The sequence below is a fragment of the Gopherus flavomarginatus genome, chromosome 1, assembly GCF_025201925.1.
Source record: "Gopherus flavomarginatus isolate rGopFla2 chromosome 1, rGopFla2.mat.asm, whole genome shotgun sequence".
Lineage (NCBI taxonomy): Eukaryota > Metazoa > Chordata > Testudines > Testudinidae > Gopherus > Gopherus flavomarginatus.
The window spans coordinates 73896859-73915731 of record NC_066617.1 but is presented as its reverse complement, the minus strand read 5'-3'; the positions used below and the strand labels follow the sequence as shown (position 1 = coordinate 73915731).

The 18873-nt window shown below is 40.7% G+C and overlaps 1 protein-coding gene across 1 annotated transcript in view; it reads left to right on the top strand.

Moving 5' to 3' along the window:
* Positions 1–9083, top strand: part of KRR1 (KRR1 small subunit processome component homolog) — a 15030-nt gene extending 5947 nt beyond the window's left edge. Inside the window, exons 2-10 of the mRNA XM_050935586.1 lie at positions 1422–1597; positions 1919–2053; positions 2392–2517; positions 2612–2695; positions 3904–3960; positions 4529–4699; positions 4840–4917; positions 5050–5143; positions 7189–9083. Coding sequence (XP_050791543.1) covers positions 1422–1597; positions 1919–2053; positions 2392–2517; positions 2612–2695; positions 3904–3960; positions 4529–4699; positions 4840–4917; positions 5050–5143; positions 7189–7331 — 1064 coding nt within the window. The 3' untranslated portion in view covers positions 7332–9083. The remainder of the gene's footprint in view (positions 1–1421; positions 1598–1918; positions 2054–2391; positions 2518–2611; positions 2696–3903; positions 3961–4528; positions 4700–4839; positions 4918–5049; positions 5144–7188) is intronic.
* The last annotated feature ends 9790 nt before the right edge of the window (positions 9084–18873 follow it).

Below are 18873 nucleotides of genomic sequence, written 5' to 3'. Positions count from 1 at the left end.
GGCATTCTGCTGGCTGAAGCTGTGTCTCACCATCTCCCCTGCCACTTATACCCATGCTAGCTGGGTGTGCTGTGTCTGTATTCTGCACACTACTGTAAGTATAGATATACCTTCAGATCGTATCTGACACCAATAGTTGGTTACAGAGAAAGGAAGCAGGGTGGGGACGTGGAGACTAACGGATTTTCTGTCTTTCAAATACTTCCTTGTTACTTGTAAGCAAATAATACCAAGAATTTCAGATGTAAATGGGCCAAGAATTATCCAGTCCTCTGTAAACTAAATGTTAGGTGTGAAGGGCTGTCTTTAATTATTTTTTATATCTGTCTGCGTTGTGCTTTTCTCCCTCATTTATACCAATTATTTCCCACTCCCACTGTGGTGGTGGTCATCTTTGCCAAACATTAGGGAATACAGTTTGTTTTAAAACACTACGCTAAATAAAGGCCTAGTTTTGCAGACTTAGGGCAGGTCTATACTAGAAGCGCTACATCGGCGTAGTTGCAGCGTGTCTGGTGAAGATGTTCTGTGCCGTTCTGTGTCAGCACAGTTACTCCACCCTTGTGAGAGGTAGAAGCTGTGTCAGTGGGAGACCGTCTCCTGCTGACAAAGCGCAAGTGTGGACAGCACATACGTCTCTGTAACTTGCGTTGCTCAGGGAGGTTTCTTTTCCACCCCCCTGAGTGACACAAATTAGATCGACTTAAGTAGTAGTGTAGACCTACCCTTAGTCACATATATAATATTAAGCAATTCAAGTATTCTCATTGCCATCAACAATAACAGGTTTGACTGCTAGAGTTCTGTTGCACCAATTGCTCCAGTTATGAGGAACTTTTGACAATGTTGATATGAATTATTTTGTAACATTAAAGTGAGGTGTTTAAAGTCAGATTGTCCTTTCCACCTGCTTCTCTAAACTACTCCAGATAGTAAAGAAACGTTACGTTACTCAGTTTGAATAACACACTAAATAATTTTATTGTGGATTTCCACTCCTCAGAGCTCTAAATAAAAAGTAGCCCACAAATGTCTGTCACCAAATCTGCAGGTGTCCACGTCAATAGAATCACTATCAGGGTTTATTGGTGTCCTTGTTGGCCTCCATGCCGAGACTACCAAACGTTGAAGTCTCTCTTATCCGTGGGTCTGCATTGCTGCTGACCTTCCTTATCTGCTCCTTGAATAGAGGAATTTAAGTCCTGCATTTCAATATTCTTGTACATCTACAGCTACTCCTGATTTCAGAGGGAGTTGTTGTTACTCAGCATGCCCCAAAAATCAGATGCACCCACTCCAAGATTTAGGACTATTAATCTAGCTCCTTTTGTAATCATTAAATGGGGAAAAAAACTAGTCGTTGGAGGGAAAAGCACTCTAAATCAAGTGTTTTTTTTTTTTTTTTTTTTAATTTGTAACAGTAAATGAGTCAGAACTTCTCACTGTTCCTGATGGATGGAAAGAACCAGCCTTTACAAGAGAAGATAATCCTAAAGGGCTCCTGGAAGAAAGCAGCTTTGCAACTCTGTTTCCGAAATACAGAGAAGCTTACTTGAAAGAGTGTTGGCCATTGGTGCAGAAAGCCTTGAATGAACATGTATGAGTAATTCCTAGATATATATTAAGTAAACTTATTTTATACCATTTCAAAGATTTATGACACCTAATGTTAATTATTTAAAGCAAAATCATAGAGGAAAATGCACTACTTTCACATTATTTAAAGTATATATTTTTAATATGCTAACTCATATTTTATGAATTTAGAATGGAATCCTGCACTCTTATTTTAATGTATTAAATTGGCAGTCAGTTTAGAAATCAAACCTGCACACAGCATAAAAATAGTAATGTTTTATTCTGACGATTTACTACATGTGATTGACCATTATTTTTAATTTCTATATAAATATTGCAGCATGTGAATGCAACATTGGACTTAATTGAAGGTAGTATAACTGTCACCACAACTAAGAAGACTTTTGATCCATATATGATCGTCAGGGCAAGAGACTTAATAAAGCTTTTAGCAAGAAGTGTTCCTTTTGAACAGGTTTGTAACTAAAGCCACTAATTTATATCAACTATTTAGGAGGTCAACTTTAATATTGCATTTATCTATATTAAATTATGTTAATTTTACATTCCTATTTTTAAAGAAGTTTATGATTTTCAAATAAAAGTCAGTTGTGGAGAATAATATACAATTTTCAAAAGAAAAATACATCTGGGAATAGTGAAACTGCTTAGATCGGAGTGTTCAGTTGACTTTCATTTAGTAATAAGTGATGAATTCGTGCTCACAGTGACATAGTGCTGGTGGTAGTGCTGATTGCCTGTATGTTTGCTCTTCTCTTTTATTTCTAACATAGGTTTGATTTTCCTTTTTAGGCAGTACGCGTCCTTCAGGATGACACTGCATGTGACATCATTAAAATAGGATCTCTAGTGAGCAACAGAGAGAGATTTATAAAAAGAAGACAAAGACTCATTGGGCCAAAAGGATCCACTCTGAAGGTACATCTTACAAGTGTTATAATCAAGATCTTAATTGTGTGAAGTTGTTTATCTAAGCACCAATTTATACTTTTTATTCCCTTTTTTTGTGTAGGCTCTGGAACTGTTAACAAACTGTTATATCATGGTTCAGGGGAACACTGTTTCAGCTCTGGGACCTTTTAATGGGCTAAAAGAGGTGAGAGAGAGAGAGAACTCACTAGCTTTTTTAACAGATCCCCTACCACCAGCCCTGCCCTGCCCCACCCCCACTAACCTTCCAACTACGATCTGGCTCCTACCCACCCCCACAGTTAGCTAGCACGTAGCTACTTCCGAGACAACTCATCCCAACAACCTCAGCATTCTTTAAACCCTCCAGCACCCACCCACTTACCAACCAACCCAAGCATCCCTAGATAGCCTCCATCTGACCTACCCCAGTACTCACCTGCCTTCCATGTGCTATCCCTGCCATTACTTGGGGCACAGAGTGTTTAACCATCAGGTGAAGTTGATAGTTATATTCAAATTATTTGTTGGCATGGACATTAATTCGTTGAATAATTTGCATGACTGTCACGTGGATCTGCACTCAACTTGATCCCTTCCTGTTTTTAGCGATCTGATCACAGGAAAGGTAAGTGGGTCAACCTACATCATACACAGTAGGGGCAGAAACAATGCAGAAATACATGAGTTTCATGAGGATGGAAATATTGCTCTGAGACATTTGCTTATCAAGATGACCAACATCGCCTCATTGTTTCCTTGTATTTCTTTGTCTTTCTGTCTGCATCCATCCATTGTCTCTTACTTAGAGTGTGAGCGCCTTGGGGCCATCCTTTTGTTCTCTGTTCAGCACCTAGCCCAGTGCACTCATGGTCCATGGCAGGGTCTACTAGGTGCTACAGTAATACAAATGATGATAATAAATATAAAGGTATATGAGTACCAGTATTTTTCAGAGTCAGTGAAACTGGTTTCATTGTCAGATTGAGTGCTGTTTTGAGTTGCGAACTCTGCAAGAGAATGTTATAAGCAGTTGTTTCCACTGGAATTATAACACAATTTGTGGAAACCTTTCTGTTGATTGTGGGTGTTGTAAGCCATTTATATGATAAAAATCTAAATGTGGTAGTAAATTGAGCCTTTTTAAAATTGAAGATATCACTTAAAAATTTAAAAATTGTATTTCTATCTGAAACTGTTACTTTTGTTTTGAGGAACTAAGTAATTAGTTTTAAGATAACTAATTCAAAAAGGTTTAGAGAAAAATATTTCTCTAAAGTTCCACTTGTGCAAGGAGTTTGAAGAAATCATTTATAGTTAGGATTTTCAGTTACAATAATTTAGAATATTGATTATGTTTTCCCTTCCCCTTGGTGTTTTTTTTTTTAAACCTAGGTTAGAAAAGTGGTCCTGGACACTATGAAGAATATTCATCCCATATATAACATAAAGGTCGGTGTGGTCCGGTGCATTATATTAAGGCTAGTACATTACTGTGCATTTTGTAAGGTGTTGCATCTTTGTCTATTTTTCTGTATTAAGGTATGTTCCTTGTCACAAGGTATCTTAATTTATAAAAAGCTGTATCAATTAATTATTCCTGTAATACTTTATTTTGAGGGTTTCTCCTATAATGCAATTTTTTAAAGAAACATTTGCAGTATATTGCTTTGATATACGTCTGTGTATTAGGGTACACAATCAGTGTAATCATAACAATACCTGACAAAGCACCAAAGGAAAAGTGCATATTCATCTGTGTGTCTCCATGATTAGCAGCTTGATACTCACTAATATAATGTCAAGGCAGCTTCTCTGGTAGTGTTAATGTCTCTGAGCCCCGTTAGAATGAACTCCTTGAGACATAATTACCTCGCATGTTTGACTGCTCCTGCTTAAACCACCGAATTTCCTTGTGAGTATAGGTGATTCACTATATATTTAAATAACTGGACTTAGGAAGTATGTCAATTATATGTTTTAAATAATATTTCTTTTTAATATTTTGAAATGATTGAAGACTCTCATGATTAAACGGGAGCTGTCAAAGGACCCTGAACTAAGAACACAAAGTTGGGAACGATTTTTGCCTCAGTTCAAACACAAGAACTTAAACAAACGCAAGGAGCCAAAGAAGAAAAGTGTTAAGAAGGAATACACGCCTTTCCCTCCTCCACAACCAGAAAACCAGGTCAGTCTAAGCCTTGTGTAATTCAGCAGGAAAGCTAAAAGGTCCTGAAATCTTGCTCATAAGTAATTGGGAACATTAATCAGTTGATGCTGGAAGCTTCCTCAGTATCAGTCTCTAACAAACAAGTATGTTTTTTTCAGATTGATAAAGAATTGGCAAGTGGTGAATACTTCTTGAAAGAAAGCCAGAAGAAACGAAAGAGGATGGAAGAGTTAAAGGTAAGGCGGTTCTGATTTGTTTCAGTCTTCAGCAAAAAGAAAATGAGTTTGGTTTTTTTGGTCAGTACAGTTCTCATTTTGTCTGATGTGACTGATAAGTCAAGTGTTAGACCTTGTTTGTTTGTATTTTAGGCAAAACAAGCAGAATCCTTTAGAAGGAGACAAGAGAAAAGAAATAAAGCTTTTATCCCTCCCAAGGAAAAGCTAGTTGTAAAACCTAAAAAAGGTAATGTTTGATTCCTGTCTCTAGAATCCTTTCTACTGTTTTATTTAAAGCTACTTTCTTTTGGTTGGTGGCTATTTAGCTAACCGAGGTATATGGAGCATTAAGTATGAAATTCACCTTGTGGGTGAGGAGGTTTGGTGCAAGGCCCCCTCCCTATTTAAATCCATGAGTGGAGCTGCATGAGGCAATGGAATAGATGAAGCAGCCCACAGCAGTGCCGCCTTTGAATGTTTACTGTAACAAGGTGTCGACTCTAGAGAGTGACACTGGGAGAAAAGCCAGAGAGGGCCTACTGGATCATCAGGCATACAGAAGGTGCATTGGCTACTTCAGTCTGTGCGCTAGAATCGGAGCTATGAAGGTTATTTTTCCACTTCAACAGTTTCTTTAAATTAAAGAAAAGATTAGCTTGCTAATCATACTTGGTTGATGTTTGAAAATTAAAGACAGTACTTGGAGCAGAGGTGGGTAAACTTTTTGGCCTGTGGACCACATCGGGGTTCCAAAATGATATGGAGGACTGGGTAGGGAAGGCTGTGCCTCCTCAAACAACCTGGCCTCCGCCCCCCATCCACCCTTTCCCACTTCCCTCCCCCTGACTGCCCCCCTCAGAATCCCTGACCCATCCAACCCCCCCCCCCCGCTCCTTGTCCCTTGACCGCTCCTCCTGGGACCCCTGCTCCTGACCGCCGCCTCCCCCTCGATCCCATTCCCTATCGGAATGCGGCCCTGTGAACATGGGCAGAGGACTCAGGAGGAGCAGGGGCAGCTGCGCAGCTGGAGAGAAGCAGCGGTTTCCCTTTCAAAGCACCGCTTCTCTCCGGCCGGCTGCGCGGCTGCCCAGTGCTCCTCCTGAGTCCTCCATCCATGTTCGCCGTGCTCCCGCCACCCACATCACCCGCTTGCTCCCCTGCCCCTGCAGTGCAGCCCTTCTCTTCCACCCCATGGGGGGGTGCGCTGGTGCTGAACTGCCCGAGTGCCCAGCCCTGTGCCAGGGCACTCTGTGTTCACTGGTAAATCTGCCCCTGAGCCACGCCACTAAGCTGGAGCCAGCCACGCTGCCGGCACAGTGAGCTGAGGCTGCAGGGGAGGGGAAACAGCAGGGGAGGGGCTGGGGCTAGCCTTCCTGGCCTGGAGCTCAAAGGCTGGGCCGGATGGACCCGCTGTAGTTTGCCCACCTCTAACTTAGACGGAAAAAATTGAGATGCTGAAAAAGTATCCCATCTTGAATTGGAACTAAAGGTCACACACTAACATTTTTTGCAAATCGACAAAATATTGGTTGAGATCTATCAAAATGTTTGTTTCAATATTTTTGAAACTTTTACATTTCAACCTTCTTTATTTTTAACATTTTACTACGATGACTTAAATTGCTAAACAAAAAGTTGTTTTTGACTGAAAATCAGAATTTTTCACTTAGAAAATGTTGAAATGGGACACTTTTGGCAACTTTGAAACTTTTTTCAACAAAAAATGTAGAAACAAGAAATTCATCAAAACCAACCCTTTTGCACAAACAGTTTTGGTTTTGACAAATCGGCATTTTTCTCATGCAAAAAGATTTTGTCAAAAAATTCTCTACCAGCTCTACTTTTACCCACTGTGTACACTTAATGTAAATCTCTCAGCCTTCCCAAATAAATTACAAAAACATTTTTGAAGTTAAAGAGAAGAACTCGGATCCAAAAATGTCAGCTCAATCCTATGCTCAAGTAGGAAGTTGCTTATGTGAGATAAGAACACTTGATCCTATCTCATGACTTCTGTCCAAGAAAGATTGGGGCAGGAAATCCCAAGTTTCTGGTTTATATGGATATTAAAACCCTTTTATTAAAATCACTGTTTGCAAAGGCCACTGGCTGGGGAGGACAAAAACACACATGCCAACCTGCCATCCCCCGCATCTCTTTCTTTCTGTGTTCACTGTTAGACAGCTCATTGTGTATAAACATGGAATCATTTTGTAGACTGTTTCCAGTAGATACTGGAAAAAAACCAAGAGGGATGTTTCTCATATTTGTATGTTGGTTTTTATTGTGTAGCTTCTACTGAAACAAAAATTGATATTGAAGCAATCAAGGAAAAGGTGAAGAAAGCAAAGAAAAAGAAGCTGGGAGCTCTTCCAGTGGAAGAAGTTAAATTAAAGATTGCAGCAGATGAAAAGAAAAAGAAGAAGAAGAAATGATTTGCCAGCTGGAAGACCTGCATTTCTTTTACACTTGCAAAGGAACTGTTTTTGTACTTTGAAGATTTAAGACTTGGGGTTATCAGCGTTGCTATACTGCCAGTGAACACTGATGAAAAGATTCAAAAACATGTTCATGACAGAGAGACTATGTTGGGGATTTATGGACCTAAATAAGCAGTGTAAAATCTTTGGAGCTTGAAAAGGAAATCATTTGCTATCCTCTCTGTCACATCGTAAACAACTGAAAAGGTACAATAGTATCTTTTCACCATTCACATCATATGTGTGAGAGCAATTAGGAGTTTCAAACCTTACATGAAGATTCTTAGTATTGCATAATACAAAAAGCAAGTTGGGGAAGGGGGGTTGGTACAGAACGCTAAACATCAGGCCATAAGAATTTGTGAGGAATATGTTAGGGGATTGGTGTTTTGGGGTTTTTTTGAAGAAATGTTTCTCTAACAGTATAACATGCTTCAGATATGGAGATGTTAAATCTGATTACTTTTGTAAAAGCCACCAGTTGTATTTTTATATATTATATGTCATTCTGTTTATCAGAGCTAATATTTATTTTTTCATACGTGTGGTGTATATTTCTTAACTATTTGTCTTCTACACATTATAATGTGACTGCAATGTAAGTTTCCATGTAGGGTATGCAGATACCTATCATAAGACACTTGTTTAATTTCTTCAGTTTATGGAAGCAGATTTGAAACAAACGAAGCATTATGAAAGAATACAAATTTCGGGGTGTGACACTGACATTTTATATCCTAGCTCTGGGCCAAGGGAATAAAATAATGAAGGAGAAGTAACTGCTTGAGAAACATACTAATAAAAAACTGGCAAGCCCACATGTAACTCACTGAATAATAGAAGTACTTATGTATATATTATTCCGTTAAAAATTAAAGAATTTTGGAACAATTATTAAGCTGATCAAATTTGAACAAGGATATGGCAGTATCAAAGCACTATGTAACTAAAATTTTGGTCTTACTCTTACTAATTAACTTGTGAAAATTAATGGTTACAATTTAATTTATTTTTCTTAAGAGTAGCATGCCTGCATCATGCAACATATGGTGCCACCATCAGAACTGCCCTTTATTAAGTCTCAATCCTTAATTTAACTTTTTGACTGAGTAGGTGTGACTGATTTCTTTGAGGCCCTGATGACTCAGAGGGAATATCTATAAACATTAGAAAATCTTAATGTGGAGATTAAACGGATCATATGACTTGATCAGACTGAACTTGAAGGGGAACGAGACATGATGCAGAGATTTGCCCTTTGGAGTTCACTGCAAGATAAGTACCTAATTTTTTGAGCCCTGGTTGTAGATGGTTATATATAAAGTATCTCTTAACTTTAATTTTTAAGCCATTTTACTCCATTTTTTTGCTAAGGCCTTGTCTACATCGGGGTGAGGAGGGAATCGATCTAAGTTATGCAACTTCAGCTATGTGAATAACATAGCTGAAGTTGAAGTTCTTACCATGGTCAACTGCTGACGCTCCCCCTGCAACTCTGCCTGCACCTCTTGCCCCGGTAGAGTTGATGGGAGAGCACTTGGCAGTTGATTTATCATGTCTTCGCTAGATGCAATAAATTGACCCCTGCTGGATCGATCACTCCGCAGGTAAGTGTAGACATACCCTAAGGGACAATAATATTCTATACATTTTCTTTGACTAAGGTATGTAGGCCTTTCTCTTAATTAAAGCTTTTGTTTTGTAAAACATGTTCAGGACCTTTTTATTTTATTTCCGTAAATGGAGATTGTTGGAGAAAAACAGAGTTCTCACTCTCAGCTTGGGTGCAGCAAGTCAGATACTTTATTATGTCTAGCAATTGTGTGGAGGGTGAGAGCTAAACAGGTCTCTCTCCAGGTAAACAATTACAGCAAGCATTTATACCTTTGTTACGTACAATAATGGGCAACAGCTGCATTTTGTTTGTACATAGGTCTTCCTGATATCTTATTTTTATCACCTCTATTTAGACTACAGTCTACATTCCATACTTACCTAACACAAGGTCACAACAACTTCTCACACAGTTCTTTCCCACTCGCCTCACACAATCCTCGTTTCTACAAGTTTCACGTTACTAGAGTTACAGCTAGCCTGACTCTTGTTCACTGAGGGGACTGTTTGCATTGAAATTCCCTTCCCATCCCCGTTCATTCTTTCTCTACTTCCACAAGATTAAATAGAAATAAAACTCCCAGGAGTAACCAACTGGCGGGCATTCCATTCATATTCTTGAGATTCGTAGATTTTAAAGCCAGAAGTAAACATCATTTAGTGATCATTTAGTCTGGCCACCTACAAACCAGAAGTAATAGACCTCATAAAAGTATATTTCTCCCACGTCTGTGAAAGACGAGATGGGATTTAGACCCATGATTGGTTCTTACTTTGTATTCAAGTATTCTACTGGACCAATGCTGCTCAACCTCTTCAGCTTGGTGACCCCTTATTTGAAATTGAACATTTTCATAACTCCCTTGCATGTACACCTATACCCCGATATAACGCTGTCTTCAGGAGCCAAAAAATCTTACCGCGTTATATTGAACTTGCTTTGATCTGGAGCACACAGCCCTGCCCCCCTGGGGTGCTGCTTTACTGCATTCCATCCTAATTCATGTTATATCGGGTCTTGTTATATTGAGGTAGAGGTGTACTTTAAAAGTAAGTATAAAAAAATCAATCATAATGATAAGCCTAAGTTAGTTGTGTGTGTGTTGACATGTCAGAATTCCTGACATTGAAGGGCAAGGATGTAGTAAGTATGGGAGTGAGATTTTCTTTGGTTTAGATTGTAATAAAACTTTTAATACCTTGCAACTTTGCATTCCAGAATGTCAGAATCACAATCCAGACCAGTGAGGGGTTTTTACCACTTGCTGTGGTGCCTCAATTTTTTGCTGCTGTAGCTCCCACCGTGGACCCTCACTAGCAGCCAAACAGCATGGAGGTTTCACTTGGAGTGTCCGTGTATAGCTGCAGCCTGACAGCACAGTATGGCTTCCACCAGCCTTGGTGACCACTTACAGGATGACCCCAACACATTCCCAGACCTGAGTTTTCCCCCATAATGTGTATTCTGCACTGTTCAGCCTTTTCCTGGACAGTTCAGATATGTTAGGTCCATTGCCCCTGTAAGGGAACAATAGCCAACAGTTTGCTAATTTAAATGGAATTACTCAATTGAATTGGAATGCCACACTGGCTTAGTTTTGATTAAAGAATAAAACAAGTTTATTTAAGTAGAAAGCGAGAGAGAGTTTAAATGAGTACAAGTACAAAGCATTACAGTCAGAAATGGTTACAAGAGAGAAAAAGGTAAAATGCTTTCTAGTGCTAAAATGTAACAAACTAGACTTGGTTCAAGAGAAAATTCTTACAACACAGTCCTAGTAACAAGACTGACCAAATTTCAGATTGGGCGCTCTCGCAAAGTCAAATGGCTGCTGCCTTTGTCATCTTAGGAGAAAGAGAGGTAGGGAGAAATACCTTGGGATGTTTTTGTCGCTCACTCTTATAGTCCAGTCACTCTTTGAAATGGATTTTCCTGAGGGTTACCCCTAGATAAATTTAATTCCTGCTGTGAGATTGTTGTCATTTGAGCATTGGCCTGCTAAACCCAGGGTTGTGAGTTCAATCCTTCAGGGGGCCATTTAGGGATCTGGGGCAAAAATCTGGGGACTGGTCCTGTTTTGAGCAGGGGGTTGGACTAGATGACAACCTGAGGTTCCTTCTAACCCTGATATTCTATGAAACCCAGTTTCTATGAGTCATGGAGTCTTGTGATAAGAGATTATATGCTGCTGTATATAGATCGATCTCTTTTTGTCCCTTTCTTTGCCAAGGCCATCCAGAGGATTCAGGGGGTCTGGGGCAAAGCAATTTCAGGGGCCTCTTCCATAAAAAAAATTGCAATACTATACAATAGTATAGTCTCATGGGGGCCCCTGTGGGGCCCAGGGCAAATTGCCCCACTTGCTCCACCTCCCATGGGTGGCCCTGGGAAAAATAAACCTTCCGCATCTCGGCACAAACCCAGTTTTGAGAAAACTTCTTTACAAGGTATCACTGGTTCTCAGCATCAGCTAGTACTAAAGCTCATTAAAAGGGTTGGACAAATATTTTCTGTCAAAACTCTTTTTGGATCGAAAACTAGGGGTTTTTAAAAAGCAGAAAAAAATCACAGACAATGTCTGCTTTCCTTCAAAATTTGTTGTTTTTTTAATTGAAAAGCTGAAATTAGTCTGCCAAAACCTGAATATGGTTTGGAGTTTCAGAAGTGTGTGGCCAAATATTTGCTGCTTGCTGCGTTAGATTGTTTAAAGAAACAATAAAAAATTCTGCTTAAAAAAATCCAAAACTTTTGAACCACTTCAGCTTGTGATCAAATGCCTGAACCTATCCAGGCAGAGATTTTTCGAGGTTTCTGATACTCTGCTGGCTCCCTTGACTCATATCTGTCTCCATAATTTTGGGTTCATTTAGCTTAGAACATAAGAACGACCATACTGTGTCAAACCAGAGGTCCATCCAGCCCAGTATCCTGTCTACCGACAATGGTCAATGCCAAGTGCCCCAGAGGGAGTGAACCTAACAGGCAATAATCAAGTGATCTCCTTCCTGCCATCCATCTCCACCCTCTAACAAATAGAGGCTAGGGACACCATTTCTTACCCATCCTGGCTAATAGCCATTAATGGACTTAACCTCCATGCATTTATCTGTTTCCTAGAGACTAGCTCCATGGGGTCCCTCACAACTGGAGATGGTTTGTCTTTACTATAGCTTACGTACATACTCCACAAGCTGAGCATTTGAGCTTGTTCCAAAATCTGAGATGAGCCTTGTCATAAACAGATGGTTAAGGGTCAATGCCTCTTTTACCTGTAAAGGGTTAAAAAGTTCACCTAGCCTAGCTAATACCTGACCAGAGAAACCAATGGGGGAACAAGATGTTTCAAAAGGAAGGAGGGAAGTTTTTCCTTTGTTTAGAGTTTCAGTTTCAGCCGGAGTGAAAAAGATCAAGGAACCAGCCTCTTATCAGAGTAGTAAGTTTTAGAAAGGAATAAATAGGTTTATGTTTATTTCTTTGTAACCTGTCTTATGCAATTAGAGGTAGAATCAAATTGGGTATTTGGGTATTTTTTTTTGTGTAACTAAACTTGTGTCCAGGGGAACATCCTCTGTGTTTTGAATCTGTTGTCTGTGAGAGTAGGTGGTATGCTAATCTCTCCCAGAGGGTTTTCTTTTACCTTTCTTTTCTTTAATTAAAAGCCTTTTTCTTAATACCTGATTGAGTTTTCCTTGTTTTTAGATCCAAGGGGATTGGATCTGGACTCACCAGGGATTGGTGGGGAAAGGAGGGGGGATGGTTAATTTCTCCTTGTTTTAAGATCCAAGGAGTTTGGATCTGTGTTCACCAGGGAATTGGTGAAGTCACTCAAAACTACCCAGGGAAAAAAAGTAGTGCTTGGGGGATAGTGGCAGCGATACCAGATCTAAGCTGGTAATTAAGCTTAGAAGTGTCCATGCAGGTCCCCACATCTGTACCCTAAAGTTCAGAGTGGGGAAGGAACCTTAACAAGCCTATGTTGTGAAAACTGAAATGCTCAAAATAGCACATGCATGTGAATGGACACAGGGTGCTAAAATTAAATTAACCCAGGGGTTCTCAAACTAGAGGTCATGAGCTGTCAGTCTCCACCTCAAACCCTGCTTTGCCTCCAGCATTTATAATAGTGTTAAATATATAAAAAAGTGTTTTCAATTTATAAGGCAGGGGGTTGCACTCAGAGGTTTGCTATGTGAAAGGCATCACCAGTACAAAAGTTTGAGAACCACTGAATTAACCCCTTGGAAACCTCAGGGAATGCAGGGGAGGGGGGGTCTCCCTTGGTAGGGTTGGGAAGGATATTGCTCTTCTCATGTGATCCCTCCCCCAGTGACTACTTTTAAATGAAGCTACCCTCCCCTGACATGAATCTCCCTATGGCACTGAAATTAAATAAAGACTATAATTTGGCGTTTGAGAAGTGAAAGGGATGGTAGCCCTAATGGAAAAGCTAACAGCTTGGCTCTTCTGCGAGCCTCAAACTGCTGAATGAGGTTTAGGGTAGGGAAGGCTGTGCCTCCCAAACAGCCTGGCTCTGCCCCCTATCTAACCCTCACCCACTTCCTGCCCCCCGACTACCTGCCCCCCTCAGAGTCCCCAACCCATCCTGCTCCTGGCCCCCTCACTGTCCCCCAGAGACCCCACCACCACCATCCCCTCGGGACTCCACCCCTGCTCCCTGTCCCCTGACTGCCCTGACCCCTATCCACTCCCCCCGCCGAGTCCTGACAGACCCCCCCAGAATGCCCACTATCCAACCCCCCCATTCCCTGTGCCCTGACTGCCCCCCCAACCTCTGCCCCCTCCCTGTCCCCTGACTGTCCCTGGGACTTCCTGCTCCTTAGCCAACCCCCCTGGCCCTGGCCTCTTACCCCCAGCTTCCCCCCTCACTTGGAGCCTCAGCGCATCCAGGACCTTCCCTGGACAGAGGCAGCATGTCTCCGGCGGGGCCCCTGAGCTCCACCTTGCTCAGAGCCATGTGGTAAGGGGGCAGGGCTGTGAGCTCCAGTGGGGCCTGAGCTTCCTCCATTCGACATAGAGCTCACAGCCCTGCCCCCGACCACGTGGCTCTGAGCGGGGCGGAGCTCAGGGGCCCCATCGGAGCCACGCTGAAGCTGTCCGGGACGCTGTTGGATGCGCTGAGGCTCCAGGAGGGGCGGAGGTGGGGCCAGGCCGGCAAGGGAGCCTTAGCCATTCTTGTGGGGGCCCCTGCGGAGCCCATGGCCTGGGGCAAATTGCCCCACTTGCCCCCCTCCCCCGGGCGGCCCTGTTCTTTGCCAAGTAATGGCCTCTTGACAGGTAACTGCCCATCAACTTTAATGGCATCTGGCTAGAGGCCTCAGCTTGTCTTTTGTCTTTGAGAAACAGGTTTATCTACTCCCCAGATGTGACTGGTAGCAACATTTCAGTCATAATTTCATTTTATGTTGATAATGTTACATATAATGTTGCTACACATGTTTCACCATGATATTATTAACCAGCAAGTTATTAGTCTTCAAATGATACTGCACAAGGCATACTTTGTATAAAGATTATTAATGTGTAGTGTGTGACTACATGGTGCATTCAGTTACAATGACACCGATTACCCCCAGAGATTGTGATCAATTGATTGAAACACATTGCACGATACTATCTAGCTACTGCATAATCTGTCCATTAATATAAAGAAATTTTAATCACTTTCAAGGTTAATCTAATTTTTTAAAAATAATCTAGACAGCTTCCCTAATTAAAAGTATGGTTACTTTAAGATCAATATGAAAATTACCTAAAAACTAAATCCTATCTATAGTGAATCCTCAGGATCTTTAGGACCAGCCACAGCTACCCACCATGAAAATCAAATTGAAGAGGGAAGCTTAATGACAGTCAATGTAGGTTTAATGGCCACCAATGATGTGGACAAGTTATTTAATAATGGTAAGAATCACATGTGCATTGCATACTGCTTTATTATTGTTGTCTCCTTGTAAACTTTTGATTGGCTCATATCAAATTGATTGCTTTAAAAAAACATGTATTGTTTTTCTCTTAAAATATGTGTGTGTTCCTCAAGTCTTGGACGGCCTACTCTGTGGAGTGTGAGAGTGTATAAGGTCCATCCAAACTTTGGCGCAGTGAAGTTGACTCTCCTAGAGTAAAGACAAGATGTGAATACCCAAAGCTGAATAGAACCACTTTGCACAGTTGCAAAGGAATATGTAGTATTACTCCTGGGGCAATTCTGTGCCACAGCGCACATGCATATTTCCTGTGCTGCGCATATTTTTGCAGAAAAATTGCTGCAATTCTGCATTTTGCCCACCAGAGGTCATTTGGTGCTAGAACAAAGCAGCTGCACCTGGCCAGGCCCAGCTATGATAGGGAAGAGAAAGAGCCTGCTTTCTTCACAGCACCTGTTGGGCTAGATCAGGAGGCAGGGGTTAGGGGAGACAGACACTGTGGGGCTGCTGGGCAGTCAGACAAGGGCTCATAAGGACTAGTGATGGAGGACAGCTGGGACAGAGGCTCAATGGGAGTGGAAGCACAGGGCCAAAAGGGTGGAAGGGAGGTGCAGGGTCACATGCATAGAGGAGAAGGGAGATGGCTGAGTAGGGGCACAGAGACACATAGGGACGGGGTGCAGGGGTACATGGAGATGAGGGGAGGGGGCTGGCTGAGGAAGTGCAGGGACATATAGGGATGGTGAGACTGGGTATCTGGGGGTGGGAGGTGCAAGGACGTGGGGACAGGGGCAGCTCTGCCTGACTGAATGGGATAGGCTAGAGGTCAGCCAGAGTCTGCATGGGGGAAGCTCCTTAACAATCTCCCCCGCCCCGCCCCGCCCCATACTTTTCCCACCCATACCTAACAACTCTTCAAGTTCACACCCAGCCTCCTTCCTAGCAATTACTTTTTCCTCTCCCTCAGCTTCTCCATTACCCCTGACTCCCCAAGCCTTTGCACTGCTTCTGAGGGGTGCAGGAAATACATTTCTGTGTTGTAGTTTAAAGGGATTATTATTCAGAATTCTGTGTTAATATGCCTAGTAAGGAATCGATTTGTCAAAAAACATTTTCTGAATCTTTTTTGTTGTGTATGTTGTTATAGACATACTTGCTGACAGATATTTTGAAAAAAATTACCAAAATAATTGAAACTGGCAAAATTTATATTGTGTTATTTTGACAAATAAAATATGCAGAATTTTAAAATATTGTGTGCAGGATTCCCCCAGGAGTAACATAGGTTGCAAGGCTGTGGAGAATCAGGCCAGCTAAATGCAGGACTGGGCCAGTTGGAATGAATTATTAAGTAATGTGTTCTGAGCAATTAGAGTCAGCAGTTAACAGACAGCTCTTTCCTTTTGGGAAAGGACATTGCTCATTTATAAAGGTCTTCTCAAGTGTTGCTGGTCTAAAACTATTACTTTTTGATTAACTTCACCTAGAAATCAGCCTTTTAAAGATCCTGATATGGGGTAAGCATGTCCATTTGTTTTCGATGGCTTCTGTAAAGTCTGTAAATGCTTGTCAGTTAGACTTCAAAATACTCTGGTATTGATATTCTGGTATCTGATTGTCTTGCCTGCCTGGGGTTCTAAAATAGCACTGTGTAATGCTTGAACCTTTCCATGTTTTTGTCTCTGTCTCTGAGCTACATCTGTAATTTGTGCTCTCACAGACTAGAGTCTGAGGTAACATTTCTGTTTGATTTTTCTCTAATGAGTAATGTGGCTGCAACTGTTCAGTGAGTTGAAACTTTTTATTCCCACAAGTCTTACAATGTACTTATTTAGATGTTGTTAATAAGTTGCTTTTAATTTAATCTTTCTTTCCTAGTCATGTCACTAACCTTACAGATTTCATATATATATATCCATTCCAGCTTGTCTCCATTAATTGTCGGACGTATTTGAAGCTACTGGGATAGTTCTCTTCTCAATCTTAGTTTGCTGTATGACAGAGGCAACACTTAAACTAGTCAATCAAATAAAAAAAACCCCTTCTATCTTGTAATAATAGAAACGAGAGTAAAAAGAATAAATTGCCAAGAACATATTCAAGGGACCCTGCCAACATGAAATCTAGTAAATTTAAAATATGAGTTCAAAAAGTAGCTTGGGGTACAGCACCTGTCCCTTGGCATCCCTACTTGTGTCTGGTTTTACAACTGCACCTTTCCAGTTGTTAAACATACTTTCATTTTTCCTTGTGTTTGAAAGACCCGCTAAATAACAGTAGAAACTAACTAAAGCCCTAATACTCCAAATACTTATGTATATGAACAACTTTATATGTGAAAGTAGCCCCAGTGATTTCAAATTGTAACTCAGGTGGGTCATTTGTGCACTAAATTTGATGGGACTACTCCCTGGCCTGAAGCAAAGTTACTCACATATATGTATACTGAATTGGTCCTTATTTACCTATATCAGGAACAATGAAATTAACTAGGCATAAAATGTTGACAGATGCCGTCATTAAAAAAAAAATCTGAATAGCTGTAACAACAGTAGATTTGGGGGGGAGAGGGAGGAACTTTGACAGAATTGTGTAAGTTTCTTTTGTTAAGCTGATGGTGTTCCTTTTTCAGCAAAGGATCATGTCACCTGTGCTAAAATTTGGCTTTAGCTATCACTGCATTTTATTCAGAATGTTGGTACCCCAGAGAAACTTTGATAGGTGAGATTTTTTTTAAAATAGTATATAGAACATATATGAGAGAGAGAGAGTGAGAGAGAGCCAAGAAATGCAAAATTAAGGTTCAAGTAAAAAGGAAAAAATAAAGAAAAAGCCCTATTGATCTTAGGGTTTTATATTGCCACCCATCACTACAGTAGGTAAGCGCCTGACAAATAAAATCCCTAGCAATAATTAAGTCCCTAGTGAACTTCATGGAATCTCTTGTCACTTCTGTTTCAGAGTGAGATCTCTGCTTGGGGAAGAGTTTATGTATTTTTAAATTCATTATGTTTCTTTTAAGGTTGCTTGTTCAGGGAGTTTAGGGTAGAAAGGTGATATACTGGAAAATCAAGAAATGCTTAATTATGTTTCTGTAAACAATTAAAATGGATGCATATGCCCACCCAATGTTCATTCCTGACTTATAACTGGTTGCATATAATCATTCTTAGCAACTGTTGTGTCTAATGTCAAGAGAGGATGTGAGTATATAGCTCTAATGGTGTGCTATGTAAGGAGTTGAAAAGGGAAGGTATAGTGACTTTTTTTCCAGCAACAATCTACAGTGGTTTGGGCTGTCTGGTTCCTAACTGAATGGATTATAATGTTTATGGCCTAGACATACAGAGCAGCTGAAGCAGAAAAGGGATTGTGTTTAAGGCTGATGGCCTATATGTGATTTGCATTTATTGTATAGAAGTATTGTATAGAAGGTGAGGATTTGTAGTTCATAATGAAAATGCGGATGAGTTATGGTGACTTACTGGGATGACTGGAAATGGAGTTTGGTTTTTTTGTGGCCATTGAATGGGTGTCATCTGGTCAGAGTTTGTTTATTGATCCTTCTAAATGTCTTGGCTTTCAATCATTTGATAAATTCTGTGTTGGGGTCTTGCATCTAAAGTTTGATTTACAACCATCTTAATTAAGCTTTTTGCATGGGAATTTCCATAGGGATGTTTGAGTGTATGTTGAAATGTCAAGTGGAATGTTCTAAACTTGTAAAACTCTTCCCAGGAGAATAAGGAAGTGTAGTAAAATAGAGCACAGAGTAAGCTATGTCAGGAAGGAGAAATCTTGCTGTGTTTAACTTCACTTCCCACAAAGCAGCAGCAGACCGCGTGTGCTCCTCTTCTAGAGTAGTAGGAACTGGGCTGCATATAATTAAATCTGCTCATAAAGGACACATCTGCATTTGACTTCATTCAAGCAAACA